General features: G+C 46.0%; 1 protein-coding gene across 2 annotated transcripts in view; it reads left to right on the forward strand.

The window, feature by feature from the left end:
* The window catches only part of SYT1 (synaptotagmin 1), a 333,238-nt gene that overhangs the window by 191,578 nt on the left and 114,994 nt on the right, over positions 1-26,666 (forward strand). For both annotated transcript variants that reach the window (XM_035127518.2, XM_035127522.2), the window contains exon 3: positions 21,376-21,567. In XM_035127518.2, the coding sequence (XP_034983409.1) occupies positions 21,393-21,567 (175 nt within the window). In that variant the 5' untranslated portion in view covers positions 21,376-21,392. The remainder of the gene's footprint in view (positions 1-21,375; positions 21,568-26,666) is intronic.

Here is a 26,666-nt window from a genome sequence, read left to right on the forward strand (position 1 = left end):
GGCATCACACACAACCACACAATTCCAGTGACTACTCAAGAATACATCTCTCAGAAACTGGGATCAAGAGCCATTATTGAACTTTTAGGAACATAGGAAGCTCCCTTACACCAAGTCAGAGCACTAGACCATCTGGCTCGGTACTATGTGACTGGCAGCAGTGTTCCAGAATGACATTTTTTGGATGTAGGTAGGGAATCTTGCATGTTCTAGGAACATGATAAGTGGTGTATAGTGTGCAAGAAAAACTGTGGAGAGGCAGGGAGACCCAAACTTCATATATAGTCTCTACTTTTCGTGGCATTGTATTTTCTGTTGCAAGACTGTGGAACCAAATGTGGTCCTCCATTTGTTGGATTTCTACTCCCATCTTTCCTGACTACTGGCCATGCTAGCTGGGGCTGGACTCATTAACACCTGGAAGGCTGCAGGTTCTATTGGCTAGGACCATTAGAAAAATACAAAACAGAGTTTGGTTGGTGAAATATACTCGGAGTCGAGAGTGAATTTCATGCTCTTTATTCAGCTCATATTCATCAAGGAGAAGAAGAGAAGACGAATGGCTCTTTTCCCAAAACCATCTGCTTATATACATTATTTACACAATGGGCCTTGCGTGATTGGCTACTTCAGGGCTACACCTGTGGGCCAATTATATTGTGGATTGACTTCTGCCTGCAGCCTGATTGGCTGCTCCTACAGGCCAATCAGGTAGCAGATTCACTTCTGCCAGCCGCCTGATTGGCTGCTCCCGCAGGCCAATCACGTTGCGGATTCACTTCCACCTGGAGTTGGATTGGGTAGCTCCTGCTGATTCTGAATCCTATTGTTCTAGGATTCAGCTCAGTACATAACACCCCTCCCCTCTAAGTTCCAGTCCTGCCCGGGAAGTTGCATTCGTAGTCCCCAAGGTCTGCTGGCCGCCTCCGTGTGCGTTGTGGCCTGGGGTGTTCCTTGGTCAGGGGTTCTGGTTCTGGCTCGTGTTCCGAGGCTGCTGGCTGTGCCGGGGCTGTCTGGTCTGGCGCCACTGAACCACTAGGTTGTGACTCTGGTTCCGGTGTCCTTCCAGCCTCGGGGCGCCCCTCTGTGCCTACTGCTTCTGCTTCCCCTGCCCACCCCTCTCGCTCTACAGGCCTCACTGCCCTGCTGTCCCCTTGGGACCCCTCTGTCCCGCTCTCCTCCCGGGTTCCTCCTGGGAATCGTCGCCGTAGCTGGTCGCAGTGGCGGCGCCAACATTGCCCCCCTTCCGTTAGTACCTCATACGACACGGGACCGGTCACCTTGGTGACTGTGGCGGGTACCCATGCTGGGCCTGCCCCAAAATTCTTTGCATACACTGGGTCCTGGGCCACAAATGTCCGGGGGTTCCTGCCTTTCCCCACCACTACCTCATCCTGAGCTCTGTCGGGGTGAAGTCGGTCCAGTCTAGTTGCAAGGCGCCGGCCCATGAGTAGTTCAGCTGGGCTCCGGCCCGTCGTTGTGCTTGGGGTGCTGTGCTGTGCTAGAAGAAATGCGGCAAGGCGGTATTCCCAGTCCCCTTGTGTTATGCGGCGGAGGCTGTCCTTGGTGGTCCGCACCATGCGCTCCGCTTGGCCATTGGTGGCAGGGTGGAATGGTGCGCAACTTCTTGTGCCTGAATGGGTCGGTCGGGAAGCAGCTCCAGGGTCATAACCTCTTGCGCAGGCGCTGGGTCGGGGCCTGTTTCTGGTAGTGGTAGCCTGCTGAGTGCGTCTGCGTGGCCCATCGCCTTCCCAGGGCGGTGGATTAGTGCATACTGGTAGCCGGCAAGGAAAATTGACCACCTGAGGACACGTGGAGACAACACTTGGGGGGTCTGCTTCTCGGGGGCAAACAGGCCAAGCAACGGCTTGTGGTCAGTCACTATGGTAAAGGGCCGCCCGTACAAGAAATCATGGAATTTTTTTACGCCCTTCACGATTGCCAGACCCTCCTTGTCAATCTGTGAGTAGTTTCGTTCGGCTGCAGCAAGCGTCTGGGAGAAGTATGCCACCGGCACCTCTCTTCCATCCGGGAGTTGGTGTCCCAGGACAGCGCCGATGCCATAGGGAGAGGCGTCGCATGCCAGCACCACTGGCAGCCTCTCGTCGAAGTGTGCCAAGACCGAGTTCGAGACGAGCAAGTCCTTGACTGCCTGGAATGCGGCCCTTTGTCGCTGGCCCCACACCCAAGGGGCCCTTTTATCTAGGAGTCTGTGTAGGGGCTCCGCTACCGCTGCCTTATGGGGAAGGAAGGCATGGTAAAAGTTCAATAGTCCCAAGAATGACTGAAGTTCGGGCTTGCTCTTGGGCGCTGGGGCCTCAAAAATGGCCCGTACCTTGTCACCGGTTGGATGGACCCCTTCTGCGTCCACCTTAAATCCCAGAAAGTCCACCTGCGGCACTCCCAGTAAACACTTTTCCCGCTTCACCTTGAGGCCCGCCGTCTGGAAACGGTGCAGGACGGAGCGGAGGCGATCCTCAAATTCCTCTGGTGTGGGCCCGGCGATCAGTACATCATCGAAGAAGGGGGTGACGCCAGGAATCCCTTTAAGGAGAGAGTCCATTAGATTCTGGAATATACCTGGTGCCACGCTAACGCCAAATTGCAGCCGCTTTACTCTGAATGCCCCTCTGTGCGTCACAATCGTCTGAGCCTCTGCTGTGGCTTCGTCCACAGGCAACTGTTGATACGCTTGGGCCAAGTCCAGTTTGCCAAAGATTTTTGACCCAGCCAGGGTGGCGAGGACATGGCTGACCACTGGCACTGGGTATGCATGGGCCGTGAGAGCCTTGTTTATGGTGCATTTGTAGTCTGCACAGATGCGGACCGAACCGTTAGGCTTGACGGGTGTGACAATTGGAGTTTCCCAGGGGGCGTTGGGCACCGGCTCCAGCACTCCTTGCTCCACGAGCCGGTCCAATTCCTCGTCTATGCGGGGTTTCAGGGCGAACGGGACCCGGCGGGCCTTGTGCCTGATGGGTCGTACAGCGGGGTCTAGCTGTAGGGCAATGGGGGGTCCTGTATATCGTCCCAATGCCCCATCGAAAACCCCTGGAAACTCTTTGCATATGGCGTCCACGTCCACTTGTAAGCTAGTGCGGTTCACCCCGGTAACGGCTAGCCCCAGAGGTCCAAACCATGCCAGTCCCAGTAAGCTAACGTAGGGGCCCTTAACTACCAGCAAGTCCAATTGTTGCTTTCGCCCTCGATATTGCACCCTGAAGGTCCCCACCCCCATTGTAGGGACCTTACGTTTCTGGAAGTCCCGGAGGGTGAATGGGGCCGGCCTTAGTTTGGGACCCCCATTAGGGCACAGTTCCCTTAATGTTCGGGCCGAGATTATGGATAGAGTTGAACCCGTGTCCAGCTCCATGCGGCATGGGGCTCCCTCTATCTGTACCTCTATATAAATTTTCTCTGTGCTGGGATGGGGTAACTGGAATACCTGGTAGTCCGTGATCTCCGTCGAGTTGCCTTGGTGCATGGTGCCGTGTGACCTGGGGCTCCTGGGTCGGTCATCTGATGCTTGTCGGCGGGTGAGTCGAGCCCGACACACCCGGGCGATGTGTCCCAATTTTCTGCACTGCCTGCACTCTGCGTTGCGGAAACGACAGGTCCTCCTCTCGTGGTTCTCCCCGCAGCTTGCACAGTTCCCTCCTTCTCGTCGAGGCTGCTGTGGTGTGTGTGCTGCTTGAGTGCGCCGCTGTACTCGGTGTACTTCCTCCCTGTCAGATTCGGATTCGTCGGTGAGGTCTTCGTGGTAGACCCTCGGTTGGGATGGCGGGGCCGGTCGTGCCTCTTGCGTTGACCTCTCGGCGGCTTCGGTTGCCAGGGCTTCCTCCAGAGCAATCTGGAACGTGAGGTCTTTTTTGGCGTAGAGGCGTCGTTGCAACATCTCGTCCCTCAGGCCACCGACGAGGCGGTCACGAAGCATGTTCTCCAACTCTGAGAAGTTGCATAACCGGGCGGCTTGGCGGAGGGAGGTCACAAACCCAGTTATGGTTTCCCCCGGGGCTTGCCGCTTTCCGTAGAAGGCATTTCGGCAAGCTACCACCGAGGGCTGTGGTGAAAAGTGCTCCTTCAGCCGTTCCATTATTGTTTTGTAAGAGACGGTAGCGACATCTCTAGGTGCAAGGAGAGCCCGGGCGATTTCAAACGTCTCCTCTCCACAGACGCTGAAGAATGTCGCCCTCTTCATGGCATCGTTGGTGACTTCTTTCGCTTGCAGGAGGAAGTTGAAACGGGCGGCGTACCCTTCCCAGTCTCCTGATGCTGGTTTGAATGGCAAGAAGCTGCTGTCGGTTGCCATTCTGGGTTCCTTGGGTCCTGGAGCTGAAGCCTGGATGCACGGTGCGATGCAGTGGTGCAGCAGGTGGCGGTGCTGCGGTGCAGTGCGTGGTGGCGGTCAGCTCAGCAGGATCCCACCTTCGTCGCCAGTGAAATATACTCGGAGTCGAGAGTGAATTTCATGCTCTTTATTCAGCTCATATTCATCAAGGAGAAGAAGAGAAGACGAATGGCTCTTTTCCCAAAACCATCTGCTTATATACATTATTTACACAATGGGCCTTGCGTGATTGGCTACTTCAGGGCTACACCTGTGGGCCAATTATATTGTGGATTGACTTCTGCCTGCAGCCTGATTGGCTGCTCCTACAGGCCAATCAGGTAGCAGATTCACTTCTGCCAGCCGCCTGATTGGCTGCTCCCGCAGGCCAATCACGTTGCGGATTCACTTCCACCTGGAGTTGGATTGGGTAGCTCCTGCTGATTCTGAATCCTATTGTTCTAGGATTCAGCTCAGTACATAACAGTTGGCAACAGGGTCTTCATTCATGCATGAAGGATGAATTGGGAGTAAACCATCGCTGTATGTATAGTTCTACTTTCTCTGTACTGTTTCCTAACTCAAGCTGTATCTGTAGGCACCATTTTTGGAGTACTTAACTGTGATCACACAAGTGTGAACGAAATGTTAAATGAGGTGTCAAATTAAACTGCAGAGCATGTAAAAGTACTAGAAAAATAAGCTTTTCTCCCTAGGTTGCAAAAGATGGCAAGGAAACTTTCAAACAAGGTATCAATCATGGGAGGACATATAAAGCCCATATTCAACAAAATGTTGAATCACCCAGTATACATATAGGTAAAGGTACCCCTGACCATTAGGTCCAATCATGGACGACTCTGGGGTTGCGGTGCTCATCTCACTCTATAGGCCGAGGGAGTCGGCGTTTGTCCGTAGTTTTTCCAGGTCATGTGGCCAGCATGACTAAGCCGCTTCTGGCGAACCAGAGCAGTGCACGGAAATTCCGTTTACCTTCCCACTGGAGTAGTACCTATTTATCTACTTGCACTTTGACATGCTTTCGAACTGCTAGGTTGGCAGGAGCTGGGACCAAGCAACAGGAGCTCACTCAGGCAGGGAGTTTCACTACCTGGGCACCAAAGCCAAGAAGGCCCTTTCCCTTATTCAACCATCCTTCGGGGGGGGGGATATGCAAAGGTTCCTCTCCTTTTGACTTCAGTGGGTGACCTATATTGTATGGCAGGAGATGGTCATAATAGGCATCCTGGTCTAAAGCTACTTAGGGCTTTAGAACTAAACACTTTGGATTGTTTCCAGGGTGGATTAGCAGTCATCATGTTCCATATCAAAGAAGAGTCACATGCTTCCAACAAAGGCTTTGGTCAAGAGTCTTACTAGTGCATTTTGTGTCTGTTTATGCTCTTTTAAGGCAGAGCCATGTAGTGCACATTACAGGGATGCAATCTTGATTTAACTAAGACATATGTCAGGTCCAGAAAGTACTGCAACAGCCTAAGCTGGGCAATGACACTCCTGGCTATAGTTATCATCTGGGGATCCCAGAGCAAGGCTGCATCCAGGAGAATCCCCAGGCTATAAACTAGATTTCTTTTTTCTGCAAGGGGAGTACTACCCTGTCCAAAATGAGCTAAACCCTTATCATTGGATCAGCAGTCCTACTAACCAAGATTGCACCTGTCTTTTCTGGGTTGCACCTCTGTTTGTTAGCCCACATCTAGTTCGTTATCCAACCCAGATAAAGTTGAGAACCTCCATGTCCAGATGAGATGGAAGGGATATAGCTGTGTATCATCTGCAAACTGCAACAGGAATTCCAAATCTACAAATATATGGTATGTGTGGTAAACAGGTTGGGAGCGGAGTTGGGAAATGAGACACGTGAACCTGAAATTCACTCTTGGTCTCACTACACGGCGGTTCAGATTGGGTGGAGTATATGATGCTGAACAGGCTGTAGGAATAGTTCTCAAAAAGCACATTTCTATCATAGACAGTTTTGAGCCATTATGTAATCAGTTGTCATCCAGGTACATTTTCAACTTATTTGTCCAAATGTATTTGAATGCCCTGTAGAGTGGATGTAATATATACTCATGCACCGGATGATTTTAAGAGTACTTTACCTGGCACAGTCTGGATAGTTTGATCATTCTGTGACTTTTTGATTTATATACTAATATTACAATTAAGTTTGAAATGGTCAAAATGGACCATTTCACACACACGCCCAAAAAAATCATTTTTGGAGTCAGACATGTGGCCTTTCTGGTCTTTTTGTATGGATCTGCAATGCCATCCGGTGGCTGGTCTGGTTAGTGTGAGATTTATGCATTCATTTTCTATATGTTCTATTGTTCCCATTGTTGTTTAATAGTAAAGAACAGGAATATATTGGTATTTCATCTACTTTACCTTTCGCAGCCAGGTTATTTCTTCTGGTAGTAAAGCTTTCTGTTTACAGAAGGCAGAGAGCAGTAATTATTGAGATGATCCCATAGCAGCAATTTATACAGCATGCGGAATGCTCTCGAAAGCTACCCTTGGTTTCATCTAGTGGTTTTTAAACAAATATGATAGAAAATATGCAGAACATGAAAGCAAGGGAATTCTGCTTGCTGACTTCAGATGAACTGGCATGCTAGCACTAGCAAAGCAAAAATGCAATATTAAAGAAGAGCAGCTAGCTGTGAAAGTTGAAAATTATGCAGGTAGCCTTCATTAAAGCAATTGTACCATAAATAAAACATGTATGAGAATAACTTTGATTGCTTCATAGACCACTTGGGCACTTAAATAACCAGTGGACTGTTCATTGTGAATTAGGCTGTGTCTTGCCAATTCAGGTAATGATTAGAGCTGAATGGAGATGGAGCAACAGTTGTGGGCCCAGAGTAGTTCATGGAGACCAAAGAGCAAAAGGGCTTTTCCAGACTCTGAACCAGTCAGGAGAGAGGAAGGAAGGTTGAAAGGACTGAGCTCATCAAATTATTTTGAACATGCAACATTTCACAAATGACATTCTTGCAGCAGTCCTATTTTTGTACTGAGGTTGTACAGTAGTACCTTGGGTTACAAATGCTTCAGGTTACAAACGTTTCAGGTTACAGACTCTGCTAACTCAGAAATAATACCTCAGGTTAAGAACTTTGCTTCAGGATGAGAATAGAAATCGTGCTCCGGTGGTGCGGCGGCAGTGGGAGGCCCCATTAGCTAAAGTGGTACCTTAGGTTAAGAACAGTTTCAGGTTAAGAATGGACCTCCGGAACAAATTAAGTTCTTAACCAGAGGTACCACTGTACTGCCTGGAACTGCACCATGACATATTGCTAAAGGACTACTTTATCTGCTCTAAACATGCACTCTGCAACGTTTTGTTGTCCACTGATTTAAAAGCTAAGCAGCACTTGTTCATCTGGATAGATATATTACAAAAACGTTATTATCCGACAGTATTCAGTACCCTGGCCATTATATAATTCCTCCTCTTTCCTTTCCTCTTGGCTTCTTATTTTCCCTTATTATCTGTTGACAGTAGTAATATAGCTCATAGCGCTATTCAGGTGCTATTGTCAGAACCGATGTAAGGAGGAGTGGGGCTGTGCACGCTAGCTATGTTTATATGCACAATGGCTTCACCCCTCTCTGATGGGAGATTCTTCAAGCACTCAGCTGATTGCACACAGAATTCTCCACAATAGCAGGGACCCTGCGCTATTATGGAAAGAATTTGAAGCACATTCAGGCAAACATAGGAACAGTCAGTGATGGAGCCAGAAAATGAGGTCTCCTCCTTTCACAGTCTAAGAATTTAAGTTGCTGAAGAGGGGAATTCCAGGTCCTTGTGAATAACCTTAATAGGATAAAATAAAATAAAAAACTTTCTTCCAGTAGCACCTTAGAGGCCAACTAAGTTTGTCATTGGTATGAGCTTTCGTGTGTATGCACACTTCTTCAGATACTGTAACAAACCGTACCTGTAACTTAATAGGATAGAAGAAGCATGATGCCCGACCATTTTAGTACACTGTTATGGACTGCCCTGGGATCTTCAGATGAAGTGCAGTATACAAATTCAATTAATAATAATAAAATGGCAAGAAGAAGAAGAAGAAGAAGAAGAAGAAGAAGAAGAAGAAGAAGAAGAAGAAGAAGAAGAAGAAGAAGGAAGGAAGGGTATCCTTTCTAATATCGACTAATGTAAGTTTGACAACTGAATCTGCTAGGTGCATTAAAGAAATCCCAATGAATAATTAAAGTAATTGAATGCTACCCTCTCATCCACATCACCATACCCCTTAGGTACATGATATTGCAGTTTCACGTCGTCCAGAGGAAATGTGGTGAGAACTATAAAGGAGTGGGAAGCAAACCTGTGTGCTGCAGCTATTCTATGTTATATAATGAAGCCATTATCCCAATTCCATACAGTGAATTTGCCTCCTTGCTATTGAGAACATCAGGCCACACTGACGGATTGCATAGCTTGCCATTCCCATTATTCTCACTTGGTTTGTCTGAAAATTAAGAAGTGTAAAATTAGTCTCTTCTTTGAATGCGAGATTGTGGACAGAGTGATAATTATCTCGCCAAAAATCTAGAAATAAGCACATTTAATTAGCTCTTTCCGTTTGATAGCCTTTATCTTTCTGATGCACCTTTAAATAAAGGTAATTATTTAAATATCTGGAGTCTATTAAAAGATGCATTAGCATTGGCATTTCAAAGTGTGAAAAAGCCTTGCAGCAACAACTAAACTAGAATATATAAAATATGTTTATCCATCCATCTATCTAACTATCAAGTCATTCATTCCCATATAGTGACTTTTGCATGGTCCAATTACTTATCATTGCTGTCTGGCTTGTAGTGCAAAAACAAATCCACTCAAGCAATAAGAGAAACTGGGAAAGAGTCCAAGAGGCGAGGCTGCAAATAATTTAAAAAGTAAATGCAATGTTCACCAGAAAAAGATAATACAGTACTTATCTGAGGGCACTGGGAGCAAACTTTTAGCACAATCATTCTACCATTCCGCTTATGTTGTAAGTTCTCCCAACATCTTCAGGTAATGGAAAGTTTGAAAACATTTCCTTGGTTGATTTCCTTCAGATGAGACCAGCGTCACCTCTAATGTTTTGATGGGCTGTTTTCCCCCCCCCCAGTGAGAAAGAGGGGGGAAACAGGATAGGGTGTAATAAAGATAAGAAAATCCATTCTCATCCAGTGCAAGCTAAACCCGTGGACAGACTCTTCCTTCAAGAAACACAGCTGGAGCTCCACACATTCAATTGGGGGCATCAGTAAAGTGAAGTGGCAGGCTCTGCCCCCCCCCCATCTTAAAAGCACTTTGACACACGTCTGCAATGTGCCAGTGTAAGATAGGGGTGAAGCTTGCTGCCATGAGGTTGTTCCTGCCCAATATATGCTTATTACTGAATGTGCAGAGCTCAGTCACACCTCTAAAAGGGGATTTAAAGATAGCATGCGTATGCCATGTACAGCTTGCTAAGGCTCATCTGAAGGAATATACGTTCACCCAAATAATCTTGCTCAAGCATCGCTATTACGCCTAACAGCAGAAATATGAAATTATTACTACTGCTGCTGATGGTACTGCATGCATAACGCCAGCTTGATATATCTGCCATGTACTATAGGTATTTTGTTATCTTTATTAAACAATATGTCTATGTTTAAAACCTTGTTATGATGCAGATTTGCAGCTTTCCACAAAAAGACAGCTTGTCACAAATATAGAAGTAATTATTTAATTAGATAAATCACCTCCCTACTCACTCGTTCTTCCTTTCTTTAACAGCATCTCAGCAAAGATATTTCATTTCATACAGCCCCAAAATGCTACCATGGAAAGCTGAAATAGATTTCTGGTCCTCAAACCATATTTACAGCAAACTGAGTCTCATACTTGACACACCAGCTTCACTTGGGATATACTATAATTCACCAAAATAAACTTGGTTTAAATTCTCAAAGGGAGTGCTTTAATCCTGTCTGTGTATTTTCAAAGAAACTGGAACTGGTGTAAGGAATGAGTGGGGGAAGCCCTCATACTGTTCAACATTAATCTGCACTGCAATATTCCTTCAAAGGGATGTGTTTATTCCTCCCAGTTCTGTGCTTCGGTCCTTGCGTAAAGCAATAGTTTTCACTAACGTTTCATTTCCAAAAAAGAAAAGTACTCTCCCGGGTTTACCTAGAATTTATTTAACCCTAGACAAGTTATGTGTGTGCAGGACAGAGAGTTGGCCAATTGCAATGGAAATCCATGCCCACATACATCCTTCTCAAGGCTGGCCCAAGATGTTTTGCTGCCTGAGGCAGATGACAAGATGGAGGCTACTCCCCATTCTGTATACTGTATAGAAGACAACTGGAGTGGTAGCTGAACCTTCTTTCAACACTAGTGATGGAATATCTGAGGCAGCACCTCATTTTGCCTAATGGTAAAACCAGGCCTGACTCCTCTCTTTATTACTTTATATCTTGAAATTGAGCCCTGGCTCAGGTAAATTTCCTATGCTTTCTGGTAATGGACTAAATTAGAGGTAAGGTAAAGGACCCCTGGATGGTTAAGTCCAGTCAAAGGTGACTATGAGGTACGGCCTCATCTCGCTTCAGGCTGAGAGAGCTGGCATTTGTCCACAGGCAGCTTTCCGGGTGATGTGGCCAGCATGACTAAACTGCTACTGGCGCAACGGAACACCATGACAGAAGCCAAAGCGCATGGAAACACCATTTACCTTCCCACCACAGCAGTACCTAGTTATCTACTTGCACTGGTGTGCTTTCAAACTGCTAGGTTGGCAGGAGCTGGGACAGAGCAATGGGAGCTCACCCCATTGCATGGATTCGAACCGCTGACCTTTTGGCTGGCAAGCCCAAGAGGCTCAGTGGTTTAGACCACAGCACCACCCACATCTTCCAAGTGAACTAAATTAGAAGACAACTAGGAATGGGTCAGCCTCATACCCACACACTCTCCTCTCATCCTCCTTTGCACTCAAAAATAAAATAAAATAAAAGGATTAAACCCCAATTTAGTCAAAACATACATGTGAAGGTGAGAGGAAGAGGAGTGTGTGTTTGAAACTGAGGCTCACTGCAGCCTAGTCCTGAACATCTGAACGATAGTTCAAGATAATCCTTTTAACTGGGTTAAAGGTAAAGGTAAAGAGACCCCTGACCATTAGGTCCTGTTGTGTCCGACTCTGAGGTTGCAGCGCTCATCTCGTGTTATTGGCCGAGGGAGCCGGCGTACAGCTTCCAGGTCATGTGGCCAGCATGACGAGGCCACTTCTGGCGAACCAGAGCAACACACGGAAACGCCGTTTACCTTCCTGCTGTAGCGGTACCTATTTATCTACTTGCACTTTGACATGCTTTCGAACTGCTAGGTTGGCAGGATTTAACTGGGTTAGAATGGCTCTAAATCCTGGTTAGCAATTTCCCCCTTTGCACTACAGTGCTTACATTTTGAGAACAGAGTAGTAGTAGCAAGTAATAATGCAAGCAGAGTGAAAAGGATGAAAGTGAACTAAATGTAGATCATCCCTATATCTTTAACGGTTGTGTAGAAGGAGCTCTTCTTTAAAAATGGAACAGAAGGAGAATGGTAGACAATCCTCCCACCAAGTGTGGCAGTGTTTCAGTTGGCATGCCCCCAGGGGATTTATATGCACTTACATCAAGCTATGGGGCATGAAGCTCAGTGCATGCTGAGAATTGGGGGCTAATCAACATAGGTGAATACCATCTCGGTTTGCTGCCATTGCTTTTTTCAGTTTTAAGGGGAGGGGGCATATGCTTCACTGCTCTTAGACCTTTTCATCTCCAAAGTACTGCAATAGTCCCGGCACTGGTGGGATGCCATGCTCCACCACCACAAGTTATTACAGTCAATTGGCAGGCAGTGCTTTGGGTAAGCAACCCCTTCATGTTTTGTTCCCTACGAATCTGCTGATTATGGACTCATGGGACCTGTGTGCAGGATAAACAAGTAATTAATCAGGCAATCTCCAGGCTTTAATCGGGGTCCCCAAGCCACAAGTGATAGCTGGAGTTGCTTTGTGTGGGAGGCAGAGAAGTTGAATTTGCTGAGACTAAAGATCACTGGGAAAAGCAAAGTTACATTATGCTTGTTTTCCTAAACGTTTCAACACATTACACAAATGTTACAGGCAGGCATGGAGGAGGGTCCTACACACACACACACACACACACACACACACACACACACACACACACTTATGCTTCTGCTGAGTGCACAGTAGCTGACTGTATTCTCTCTCTCTCTCTCTCTCTCTCTCTCTCTCTCTCTCTCTCTCTCTCTCTCTCTCTCTCTCTCTCTCTTTCTGGTGTACTTTGGCAGTAAATTTCTTTTACAGCTGTGATTATGATTTGCATTTTGAGAGCACTGGCTTAGGAATGAGAGATGTTTAATAGGCCTGGCAGTTATTGATGTAAATACTTGAAAAGGTGATGAAGATTCCAGTGTCTTCTGCTTGTGAAGCAAATACATTTTAAATAAAACAGTGTCACCATCGTGTAACAAAGTGAGTAGTATTACAAGTATTCGCTTTTATAAAATACATACTACACAGGGCATCAATAGTATGTTAACTTTTTTCTTATTTGGATATTATCTGGATTTGTTTTCTGTATTATTTTTGCAACCATTCAGAGAACTTGATCGCAATGGGATGCATTAAAATGCTGTAAATAAATAAAAAAATAGGTTAATTGTGCAATTGCCCATATTATTTCCTTACAAAATGCAGGCTAACTCTTTTCTGCCACGTTGGGAGTTGGCCAACTTTCCAAGACCACCTTCTGGTAGTGAGTGTGGCAAAAGTCAGCATGGTGACCAATGAACACTCATGCACCATGCATATTGACCACATGCAGACAGCACACACTAACACCACTTCTCCCTCTCCCTCCCTCCCTCTCACTCACGCAGAGAGAGAGAGAGAGAGAGAGAGAGAGAGAGAGAGAGAGATATGCCTCCAGCATTCAAAACTCTCATTGTTCTAGGTGCATTTTGCAACAGGGAATTTCATTAATGCAAGCAGTTTCTGAGTTCTAACTGCCACTGCTGGAAGAAATGGAAGATTTTTTTTTCTCTGCCTCATGAGAATATTAGGGGGGCGGGCAGGGAAAGTATGGCTTTGGGTTTTTTGTTTTTTTGTTTGGCTTTTTTGCAGTATTCAGATGAGGACTTGACCATGTGAAAAAGGGATATAAAATTTTAGCTGCAGTTCATTCATTTTCAGCTTTGCATTCTTGTTATTGAAAAGCACACCTAGACACCAAGGGCGTACCCACCATGCGGCAAGTTAGGGCAGCTGCCCTACTCTAGAAGCAGGGCTGGTGGGCAGAGGCGGAGCACAGCCCGGCGGAGCGCGAGTTCGCCATTCCCGCCGCACCGCGCCGCACCCTCCCTCCAGCTCCCCGGCGCGCCCTCAGGCAAGGCCAAGCGCGGCGGGGAACCAGGGAGCGCGGCGCGGTGGGCGGGAACGCCGAACTCGCGCTCCGCTGGGCTGGGCTCCGCCTCCGCCCACCAGCCCTGCTGCTAGGGAGGGGCACAGCCCGGCGGAGCGCGAGTTCGCCATTCCCGCCCGCCGCGCTGCGCCCTCCCTCCAGCTCCCCGTCGCGCCCTCTGGCAAGGCCAAGCGCGGCGGGGAACCAGAGAGCGCGGCGCGGCGGGCAGGAACGCTGAACTCGCGCTCCGCTGGGCTGGGCTCCGCCTCCGCCCACCAGCCCTGCTTCTAGGGAGGGGCACAGCCCGGCGGAGCGCGAGTTCGCTGTTCCCGCCCACTTTGTGGCCCCTCCCCTTTTGTGCCTTGGCCCCTCCCCTTGCCCCCCCTAGTTTTGATCCTGGGTACGCCCATGCTAGACACTCCATTGCGGCACCCATAACTTAATTTAGCTCTTAGCTTTCATATCTCCGTTTCTAACACTGGTTGCCAATCCCACCACCACCACCAATAAACAGATGTTTCCTTGTACTGTACTACATTTTTTTCTTCCTATTGCAGTGCTGGGCTAGGAGGAAAGACAGCTCTGTTCTAGCCCAGCACTGCAACGGGGTGGAAAAACAGCACCATTGTAAAAAGGTAAAAGCTCTTTCTTGCAATGGTGCTGCAGCAGCCAATGAAGAGAGGAGTTTCCAAGTTTGATAGAGTGTCTTTGGCAGCCTGTGCAATCAAGCTTCCAAATTGCACGTGGAACCTACATACATAGAGTTGTGCCCTCCCCCCCCCCAAAAAAAGTGTGGACAATGAGGTCTGGGGCCAGCAAGAAATACAGTGATGAGAGTGGGGCCAACATGGACAGCCCCCCTTTGCCTTTCATGATTGCTGATCATGTGAGAGGCAGTGGGTGATTGGGAGTAGAATAACTGTAATGTGTAAAATACATACGAAGAAGTGGAGGTGGTGGGAAGCATTCTTCATATTGCATTTTTCAAATGCTTTTTACTAATCCTGTGGTTGCTCAGCCAAGTGTTTTGGGGAAAAAATAAGGATTTTTTTCATTCAGAAGGGACAATGTAAACTGTAATGCAGATGTAACAAAGCAAGCATATTCCCCTTTCTCCATCAAATTTCATTGGAATTGCTGCTTATAAACTTAACTACTGAACAATCAATATTTGTGGCTTTGGGGAACTTTTATAGGATTTATTAAATATATTGATTTGACAGTAGTCAGCCATATGATAATAAATTGATATTTATTCAGCATGCGCAATGAGGATTTTATTGATGTAAACTGCCTTGTGATTTGTAGAATTGTGCTGAAATTATTTCAGAACAGCAAGAAATCTCTATGGATGGTATTAGAATTTAATGCCTAAAAGCATTTGTATGTTAATTTGCATGAGGGTTTTTTCATCTTCTGTACAGTATGAGAGAAATCTCTTGTTGAAAATAAATATCAGGGGAGCACAAATACAGATTTAATCTTCAGTAAACAATATGTAAGCGTGAATGATGACAAGAGTCATTATGTGGGAGGAATTTGCTTATTCATAACTATGGCGAACAGAAAGGGTCCTTAGTCATTTTACTGCAGTATTTGTATGTCATAAAAGGTAAAGGGACCCCTGACCATTAGGTCCAGTTGTGACCGACTCTGGGGTTGCGGTGCTCATCTCGCGTTATTGGCCAAGGGAGCCAGCGTACAGCTTCCGGGTCATGTGGCCAGCATGACAAAGCTGCTTCTGGCGAACCAGAGCAGCACACGGAAACACCGTTTACCTTTATCTACTTGCACTTTGACGTGCTTTCGGACTGCTAGGTTGGCAGGAGCTGGGACCGAGCAACGGGAGCTCACCCTGTTGTGGGGATTCGAACCGCCGACCTTCTGATCGGCAAGCCCTAGGCTCAGTGGTTTAACCCACAGCACCACCCGCGTCCCATTTTGTATGTCATACTGAAGCATAAAGTTTAAATCTTGTTCATTCACATACTTTTGCAGGTTATGATCATATCAGAATTTTTTTATACATTACCACAAAGTTATTAGTTAGATCTACTTTCCCTGAATGTCACATCTTACTTTTTAGCACATAAGAGAGTAGGTTAGAGATGGTAAGTTATGACCAGTGCTTTTCTTCTCGAAAAAGAAGGTTGCTGGTACTGTGTACCCTTGAGTACCCCCAGAAAACAACAACATGGGTTATGACCCCAACAGCAATGTTAGTTTTAGATCACATTGACATACCCCTCCACTGTCTGACAATGATTGTTGCTCGAGATGCAACAACTATTTTGGCTTTGCCTTCAAATTATGGTACAGTGGTACCTCGGGTTACAAACGCTTCAGGTTACAAACTCCGCTAACCCAGAAATAGTACTGGTACCTCAGGTTTAGAACTTTGCTTCAGGATGAGAACAGAAATCGTGTTGTGGCAGCGCGGCGGCAGCAGGGGGCCCCATTAGCTAAAGTGGTGCTTCAGGTTAAGAACAGTTTCAGGTTAACGGACCTCTGGAACGAATTAAGTTCTTAACCAGAGGTACCACTGTATTTTTTCCCCATGAGGATTTCCCTGGATTTAGTAAGGTTATACCGGTAAACCTTTTAACCATCCCATTGTAGGCTAGACACTTGCTGTTTGCCCTCTCCAAAAACATGGATTTGTATCACTGAGTCTAAGGAAGCTCCAGCTATGGAATGTCAAACATGTTGGGTCTAACAATAAAAGAAAAGCTGCATAACAGATGCAAACTCCCAGATGATTATGAATTAGAAGTGACATAGATTGTGCTTCATTTATGCATGTGACTGCACTTACTTTTTATTTAAATCTACACCCCATTCAGGTTGCTCAGGGATGGGGAACACTTTTCACTTTGTGAGTCACATTCCCTTCTGGGCAACCTCATGAGGGCCACATGGGAGTAATGGGTGAGGCCAGGGGCCAAAGTGGACAGAGCATTAAATATAGTTTTTACCTTTGTATAGCAGGCTAGGTTTTTGGGGTTTTTTTGCACAGTCACATTCACCTTTCTGTCTTCTATGCTGGCATGCAAGAAGCATTGCCAGAGTTCAAGGACATACTCAAGGAGGGCTGGTGTGGGATGTAGCCTGGGGAAAGTAATGAGTTCCAGGTAAAGCGGTTGATTTGGCCCCCAAGCCTGAGATTTCCCATTCCTATTTTAGGAGACAGGAGGAGGTAATTAGGCAGGAATGCAGAACAAGGAAGCAGCAGCCTAGTTGCAATAGAAACTTGAGTTTTGAGAACAAGGAGAAGGAAGGGGGAGTTCAAGGGAGAAGACACAGACTGACAGCTTAAGCTCGGACTCAGAGGGAAGGCCACCGGAAATAGCCCATCCCATGACGCTTAGGCACGCAAGAATTAAGGAAAGGAAGCGGAAGTGGGGCTTTAAATGTGGGAAGAGGAAGGGGCGGAACTCAGACTCGGCAACAGCTAATTTGGAAGCAGACGCTGAGTGACTGCGCTCCAGAGTGATTTGTGTGTTTTGAGCAATAAACCTGAGTTAATTACTGCCGGAGTTGTCTCGCTTCTGTGGGAGAGACCCAACCATTACATTTTATCTTCATAACAACTACAGGTTGACTGAATTAAGTGATTGGCTAAAGATCAACCAGCGACCTACATGGGGACTTGATGGTGAATGCTGAGTACCCTAAAAGCCAGCGGCAGAGCAAGCCAATCGGGCACCTGGGGTGGTGCATGTGCCCTGCGCCCAGGGGCGGGGCCAGCCAGGGCAGGATGCTCCGCAGAGCCTCTGAGGAGTCAGCCTGCCTCCTCCCACTCAGCCGCCCTACAGCTGGGGGGGGGGAAGCAGCCGGCAGACCATTTGGGGCAGCGCAGAGCCTGTGGGTGCCCAATCCACTGCATCACTCCCAGGAGTGATGAGTGACTCAGGCACGCTGCAGGCCCCGCAGTGAGTGCTGCCCATCATTTTGTCACCCTCCTCAGTGGTGACATCCAGGGCAGCCCGTCCCCACCGCACCCCCTTCCTACGCCCCACTAATAGCTCAGGTGTTCTGTGCCATCTCTGTGACGGTGCTTGTTTAGGTACTGCTGTAAATCTTAGCTCACTGCACTGTTCTTCTTTTACTTTAGCTTGCTGTCTATTAAATGTCTTTGGCATACACCAGTTAGAAGCTTTATAGCAGATCTCAGCGCATTTGTGCATGCCTCATTAAATGTAGTGACCTCTAACTGCACTGTGAGTCCACCGAGGATAGTTCCTGGAGATCTGAAGACTCTACTTGTTTCACTGTTTTCCCTTTCTTTAAAACAAAAAGAAAGGAGAGAGAGAGAGAGATGTAGCACTTTACATTGGCACTCCCAATACAATTTCCAAATGTGATGCCAAAATTGGAAGCAAATAAATTACAACATTTGACTTAATTTTTAATTAACTGAAAGTCATCACTGCAAATTGTGTCTTCCATTACAAGCCAGAATTCTCAACTGCCAGACCTGAAATAATTAAGCAATATATTATAATTAAGAAATGTAATTTTAATTTAATTATGATATATCATACAACTGTTTCTGATTTAGTTGACATTCATTGAGAAACTGCTATAATATCCAATAACACTCCAATATGCAGCTGGCTTTTCATATTTTGTTTCAGAGTATCTGACAGTCTCCAGAACCCAGAGAGGTGCTGTTTCTCTGTTTGGAAACAGCCAGCTTGCAGTGAAAATATTTGTCACCTAGGTTGCAACCCCCATGCACACTCGCTTTAGGAGAAAATCCCATTGAAATTGTGATAACTTCCTTCCAAATAAACATTTCTATTCATTCATTCATTCATTCATTCATTAAATTTGCATACCACCCTTTATCCAAAGATTACAGGGCAGTTCACAACGTAAAAATACAATGCCATGAAGGTGTGAGGAAAGCTTCCCTGGAGAAACCATTTCACAAATGGGAAGCCATTGCAGAAAAGGCCTGTTCTTGTGTTTCCATCCTCTGGGCCTCTTGTGGAGGAGGCACACAAAGAAGGGCCTCAAGTGGGTTCAGGTTGCAGGGTCTAGGTTGATTCATATGAGAAGAGGCAGTCCTTGAGGTATTACGATCCTGAGCCATTCAAGTCCATTACCAAGGCAAGACAACGGCCCAGCACATCCACTGCCACACCTGCAGATGTAAAGGAAAAGTACAGCTGTGTGTCATCAGCATATTGCTGATATCGTACTCCAAAACTCTGGATGTCCCCACTCAGGATTTCCATGTAAGATGTTAAATATCATGGAGGTTAAAATCAAAACCTGGGGAACCCCACACCGAATTCCAATTAGCCAACATGGTCAAAGATGATGGGAGTTGCTGTAGTTCAGCAGCAACTGGAGGCCCATGGGATCCCACCCCCGACCTTGCTATTGCCCTGTGATGCTTTTGTAGTACGTATTTGGTTCATTCACTTGCACACACAAAACATAAGCAGAGGCGAACAGCATGCACAGACCTGGCAGGCAGCAATTCTGCCTCTCTGTCTCCCTGCCTCTGCTGCAAAAACTGCTGCTTTAGTCCCTTCACACATGCACACCTTCCGTCTCTCTTTTGCTTGGGAGTATCAGATGTGCTTCTGTCTCCAAACTCTGGTGGCTTTCCAATCCCAAACATTCCAAAGAGATCTCTGTATCAAGAACATAACTTTAAACAATTAGCTCCCATAAGGAGACATCGGTTGCATATTCCCCATACATTTAAAGCATGTAAAGCAACCCCCCAAAGAGTCTAGGGAACAGGAAAAATTGTAGCTCTGTGAGGGGCAAACTAGTTTTTAGGATTCTTTGGAAGAAACCATGTGTTTCAAGTGTATGGTTTGTACATTAGCACTGGCATTCCTGGGCAGTTAGAAGGGGAAGAGGGAATGGGAAATACCATTGAGGAAAGTGCCTTCTACTCATTTAACTGTTGGATTCTATCCATATTGCTTAACCCTCTCTATTCCCTGCCTCCTGCAAAAAGTAAATCCAGATGGTACATATAGCACAGTGATTTGATGTGGTGGGTAAGGTACCAACATACAAATCAATGGCTTGGATCCTGTTTCGGTCACTCATTTGCTACATAAGCTTTTCAACCCGCCCCCCAGTGCAAATGTTGAGCCAATTATCTCCCTTTTTGGAATTACTGATATCTCACTTTGAGATGCAAGCATATGCATAGTCATTACTGTTGGAAGAATAAAGAGTTATAATTTGATTCAGTTACCCATTTGAACACTTCCAATGGCATCCAAGGGAATGCATGGGTAAGTTAGATGACATAGAATTTTCTTGTAAGTTGTGTTTTTATTTATTTATACATACATACATACATACATACATACATACATACATACATACAGCTGGATGTGTCTTGAATCTCTTGGTTTGATGTGTCTTTCATTTTATTCATCTGGGAGGAAGGTATTGGGTTGGGTTTCTTTTTTTATTGTTTTAGATAATTTCCCAGTGGGAAGCTACAGGCTTAGTTCTTTCTGGAAGAGTGCAAACAATAGTATACACAGAGCAATAATGAGTGATTGTTATCGCTCCAATCCCTTTTCTCTCTGGTTTTCTGAAATTAAAAAAAGAGAATTATTATTCAAATGACTCTTATTTAGGACATGGCATATCATCAGAACAGCCTGTTCAGAACTAAAGCAAACATTTGAGCCAACCCTCAGGCGCTATTCGGATTGTTCTAATCAAAGCTCCATGAAAGTGCTTTGCTTTATGCTATAGCTCAAGTGAAGGGATCACAAAATGCCTGTGAAAAAAGCATTAAGTTGAAAGTATGTTAATGTAGGAGTATATTTATTTAAACACTGTGGGTGTTCCAGTCTGGAACTACCTACTGATGCGGTGGTTTCATCAATATACCAAAGAGAAAAGTAAATAATTCAACAGAACATTGTCTGAGGCAAATGTCAGGAGAAGGAAAATTGCTTTCAATAAATATGGCTCAAGAGTAAAACAGAGCCGATTTTCCAAATAATGTACAGTTTAGCTTACGTAAGGCACACCAGTGGTTGCAGAGTTTGGGAAAGCTCGAAGGTGTTTTAATTATACTGTTGCAATTACTTCCCATTTTAGCAACTAGCAGTGCTCTGAAACTTTCCGTACCAAGAGACAGATACAAATAATTATGCAAATGCAGTCAACTGTTTGTATATATGGAACTGCTGTCGGTTAGTTTACTTATACTTTCAAAAGGAAAGGGCAGAATCCAAAGTTTAAACAACAGATGCCTAGCCATATTGAGATATCCAACAGAAATAACTGTTTGTGGCTCAGAAGCATTGAAAAGGAGTCGAGACATAAGAAAAAGCATCAGCTATTACCTTCTGGAAAAGTCTATTTCCCTGTGGCCTAATAAATATTGTATGAACCAACATGAAGCAATATGGTAATGATGTGATATTTATCCAGGGAGCAGGTGCACCAATTGCAGTTACTGCTCTCTAGTTTGTGGTTGAGCAACAACAGCATTTTAACCTTTTTGAACATTCCCCTCCCTTCCTCTGTTTTGTTTTCAATCTTAGTTTCCCTGGGGACTGAAATGGCAAAAGAAAGTCAACCTCAGGCCCTGGCGGCGCTACCAGGCACCACTGTCGCTTCTGCGCTAGCAAGTAATGTCACAGAACCTGCGGCTCCTGGAGGGAAGGGGGGGCCGAAAGAAGATGCATTCTCGAAGTTGAAGGAGAAATTTATGAATGAACTGAACAAAATACCATGTAAGTAAAAACCAAAGCTGGGTAGAAAATGCCATCATAATTGCTACTGTTGACACTCACAAACTGCTCAAGAAACACACATAATGGTCCTTCATTGAATCAGAGTGAAGCTTAAAGAATGCTATTTATTAATTAGCTGTCTTCTACTGCAAAAAAAGGCACATGCATGCATTGATTTCTTTAAAGATCTATATTTGCCTTTTGTTTAAGACTCTCGAGATAAATTGCAGGAAGTGGCAATGATAGTATGGATGGGATCAAATTCTGCTTGTTCGTTAATCCAACTGACTATTGCTATGTATACACTGTGCCTTTAAGTCTTCCCCTCAAAGAATTATGGGCACTGTAGTTTCATACTGGTTGGTGGGAATTGGAAACTCTGTGAGATGTAAAACCATAATTCTTTGAGGGAAATGATACAGTGCATTTTGTATATGTATTAAAGGTATAGCACATACACAGCCTAAAGCTCCAATCCTAGGCATGCTTGCTAGGGAGTAAGTCCCTATAACACAAGGGACTTACTTGTGAATAGGATTGCAACAAGAAGTAAAAAAAAAAAAGTAGAAGAAAGGAACAAATTTAGAAACTGGTACAGACACAACACATAGGCATGTGTAAGGGATGGAACCAGGCTCTCATCATGATCACGTGACATGACAAGGTTCCAGTCACATGTCTTGGTAAGTTAATGGTGTACAGACTACTCCCACCTCGTTCTTCTATACTAGTGAGCAGGTGGAACGAGCCAAAATCCTTGAGTTAGTGTTATGTCTGAATTGGGAATTATGTTTTATTTTGCTCCAAACAAATCTGCAGCTCAGGCTTTTCTTGGCTTCTGAATGAAGCAAACATCAGGCTCCTATTTCAGTATAACAACAAGCCAACAATAGCTGATGGATGCTCCTGCTCTTCTAACACAAAGGAGAAAAGCGGGAGCAATCTGCTCATCCGCAGGAAGGCATTAACCATGGATACATATGGTGAACACAGCCAGTTAGTGCTCACCAGCAGTAGAGTGGTATGAAAATGGCTGCTTAGCCAGTCATGGGGTGGGTAGCTGTTGCGGCCTGTCATGGCAGGCTCCTATCCCCAGGAAGCAACACTGGGGATAGGCAGGCACCAGTTGTGGAATCCCTTGGCTGGCTGCTTGGATTGGCAGGCTTTCGTACTATCCATCCATTTGAATTCTGGCCAGTCAAGCAGGTTTCACTCTGGTTTACTCCCAGCCTATAAAGGCTGGTTACGCCTCACTGTAAGGGACTGCAGTCTGCAATTTAGTGTTTATATTTGCAAGGGATTGCTGCTTGTAATATGTTCTTTCTCACCTTCAAGGTTAGGGATGCAGCAGGCTATTAATGAATGAATAGAAAAAGTGTTGGTGACTCATTACCATCACTATTTAGCCTCTCCTGCAACAGTCAAGCTTGCCTGTTTTTACCCAAAAAAAGTGGGAAAGAAATATTAAACTAAACTAGAAAAAAGTTCTCTTTTTTTAAACCTGAGGCCAAGTAAAGGTTTCACAAAGTAGTGACAAAATGGAAGTGACTTCAGAACTTGAAAGGATGTGAAAATTTCAGGAAAAATATCCTTTAGTAGCCTTGATTGATTGGTTTTCTTCAAGTCGCCTGTGTGTTAATAACTCAGCTGCCACATTATTATTCTAAAGGAAATGGAAAGAAAGCTTCTTATGGATCACCACACTTCAGGTATTATCTGCAACCAAATCCAGTAACAAATAAGTCAAATACCTGTAGTTAATTCTGGCAGGTTCAAAAGGATGTTAGAATATCCGCTATGGATGCTGAAGAATTGAGCCCCCCACCCCACCCGCCATTTCACAGTATTTCAGTCAATAAAAATCAGGAAGCAGGTATGATGTTTTTAGGCTGAAATATGCCTTACCCCTTTAGTAGCAAAAAGGGATTTTAAAGGCCACAGTTTGTATCTCATTGCTATCAAATTTATATAGTATGGATTTTAGTTTGGACCCTCCCTGCCCAAAAAACCCCAAAGTCATTAATTGCAATAAATTAGCACAACAGAAAACTTAGCCATGTAGGTTCAGACTATAGCCACTTATTTGCCCATAATGGTATTACAGTTTTCTCTCCAGTTTTGTCAGTGGAGTGTTCAGGCATTTGTTGCTGACAGTTTAAATGTTCAGGGTGGCTTGTCACGTTGCTCTTTATACTGTGGATAAAATAACCTGCAAAATTTAAGCATGGGGACATGGGTGTACCTAGCATGGGGCGGGGGGCAGCTGCCCCCCCCCAGAAGCAAAAAAAAATAAATCGTCCTGCTTCACGGTGGCTGCAGCTGAGCTGGAGACGCGTCGGGGTCCCGCAAGAAGAGCCTGAAGCAGCTCAGCAAGGCGCAGCGGCGTCGCTAGCCTTCTGGCTGCCCGGGGCAGCAAATCAGAAGGCACCCCGCCAGGGGGATGGGGCGTCCGTCACACGCATAAAGGCTAGCGACGCCACTGGGAGGAAGGGACCCGCGCGAAGGGAAAGGAGGAGCAATGGAGACAGGGAAGCGGCTTCCTCCTCCTCTCCATTTCTCCCTCCCCTCCTCGAGCTCCAGCGTGAGGGCAGCGTGGGAGCCGCGTCCCTAACCAGCCCAGCCTAACCCCGGCGGCGCTGCCACCACCACTTACTGCTCCTGCCGGCTGCGGCCCACCGGCGTGCCCAACCCCGCTGGCCCCGACTCCGAGGGCTGCACATGGGCCGCTCCTGGCAGCTGCAACAATAGTCCCCAGCGATGCAGCGCCTCAGCAGCTCCTGGGTCGGCGCGCCCTCCGAGCACGCAGCAGACGCCACCGCCGCTTCTCTTTGGGCTGCAGCGGCAGCAGGAGCCATGGAAAGGGGAGGGGGCTTCGCAGCAGGAGGTGGAGAAGGCGGAGGGGCTCTAAGCCACAGAGCCAGGCCTTGCCCCTGGGGAGGGATGGAGGGAAAGGAGGGCGGACCTCAGCTCGTGCCCCTGCCGGGTCTGTGGGAAGCAGAGGCAACTTGAGCGCACAGCTGCTCGGCTGCTCGGCCAGCCCTCCCTCTCTCCCTCCCTCCCCCTCCTACTCAGGCGGGGCAGCCGTTGGTGGAGGTGGTGAGGGGGCACCGTGTTGCCCCCCACAAAGTGGAGCCCGGGCCCTCCTGCCCCCCTATTGTGATGCCCCTGGCCGCACATGTGCGCTCTCCCCCGGGGCAGCGCCCAGGATGAAACTTCTTCCCGGAGTCAGTTTCACATGGGCTCCGTAGCCCCGCCCACATTCCCACTTTGTGGCCCCTCCCCTCCCATGCCTTGGCCCTGCCCCTGAACAACCATGGCTTGCCCTCCCCCTAGTTTTGATCCTGGGTACGCCCCTGCATGGGGATGCTATAAAGCAGGTTTCCTCAAACTCGGCCCTCCAGATGTTTTTGGCCTACAAGTCCCATGATCCCTAGCTAGCAGGACCAGTGGTCAGGGATTGAGGAAGCCTGCTATAAAGCTACTGAAGAAGAATGGTGCAGGGTTTGTTTGTTTGTTTTTTAGTTATGCCACTCTGGTTGTGAGTTTCTGATTAGTGTCTAACTGTGCCCATGCAAGTTTCCTCAACTTTGATTGGCCACAAAAAATAGTTGTACTCAAATACTTCTTCCCCCTGCCACACAGGACATTTTCAAGCAGTTTTGCAGCAACAAGTGCCATTCCCTGGCTTTTCTTAAATAGGAAGGCCCTGTAATTAATGTTTTCTATCTAAATCAGAAAGGAAGATGGTCCAATAGTATATAAAATATAACTATATCATTTTAGGAGAACAACATCCTTAAGTCTGGAATGTATAAAGAGTTACTAATGAGGAATAGTATGGAGAAGAGAGCAGGGGATAGGTAAAAAAGGTAAAGGTAAAGGACCCCTGGACGGTTAAATCCAGTCAAAGGCGACTCTGGGGTTGCGGCACTCATCTCGCTTTCAGGCCGAGGGGGCCGGTGTTTGCCCACAGACAGCTTTCCAGATCATGTGGCCAGCATAACTAAACCACTTCTGGCACAACGAAACACTGTGACGGAAACCAGAGATCCAATAGTACATAAAATATAACTATATCATATTAGGAGAACAACATCCTTAAGTCTGGAACGTATAAAGAGTTACTAATGAGGAATAGTATGGAGAAGAGAGCAGGGGATAAGGAGATGTAAAAGTTAAAGATCCAAAAAGGTCTTTGGTTTTTCTTTTAAAAGTGGTGGTAGCCAATTGATGCCTTTGCACTCATGGAACAGCTTTTGTTGCAGCAGACACCGCCACTCATGGAAGTGGAGGAGAGGCATTTTTTGCCCCAAACACTGTCCCACTACCAATGTTTACAAAAAGATAAAATTGCCAGTCTTAGCTGCTTTTGTATATAGAATAGAAAAGAGTGCCATTGTGTCTTTGCAGCAGGCAATTATTATTATTATTATTATTATTATTATTATTATTATTATTATTATTTACTAATTTATCTGCCCTTCACCCAGGGCAGGTTACAACATTAAAACAGCCCTGAGAAAGATAGTTTTTTTAAAAGGAGGGAGGTAATGGAGAGTCCTTAACCATTAGCCAAACTGCTCACTTTTGAAAAGTCTTGGGAACATTCTAGCTGACACTAAAAACTAGACAAGAATGACACCTAATTCTACTGCTATCATCTACGAAGCCCTACCTTGGGCAGCCAGAGATCTAAACACTGCAATAGATGGCACCTGAAACTAGAGGAATAAGATGATGAATAGGAAAATGAAATAATGTATATATCACATTGCAATTGTCAACACTCTGTACGTACTTTATCTCACTAATTATTATCTACCTGTTTTGAAGCATTTCTGAGGTAGTAATATGCTTATTAAAATCGAATGCCTATCCTGGCAAATAGGTGGTGAATGCCTACTTTTGTGACAGGATTTTAATAAGGGTCTCCTGACACCCCCAAGACCTCCTCTAGCACCTCACTGTGATTATTGCTGGAAAACTATTAAAGTGACTGTGCCGATGTTTTGCTGCATTATGAACATGTCAAGTTATGCCAGTTCCTATTAAATTGCGCAGAGAATTAAATTTGCAGCTGGAAAACTGTGACAGTGTAC

Source organism: Zootoca vivipara, chromosome 10, assembly GCF_963506605.1.
Source record: "Zootoca vivipara chromosome 10, rZooViv1.1, whole genome shotgun sequence".
In the NCBI taxonomy this organism is placed as follows: Eukaryota; Metazoa; Chordata; class Lepidosauria; order Squamata; family Lacertidae; genus Zootoca; species Zootoca vivipara.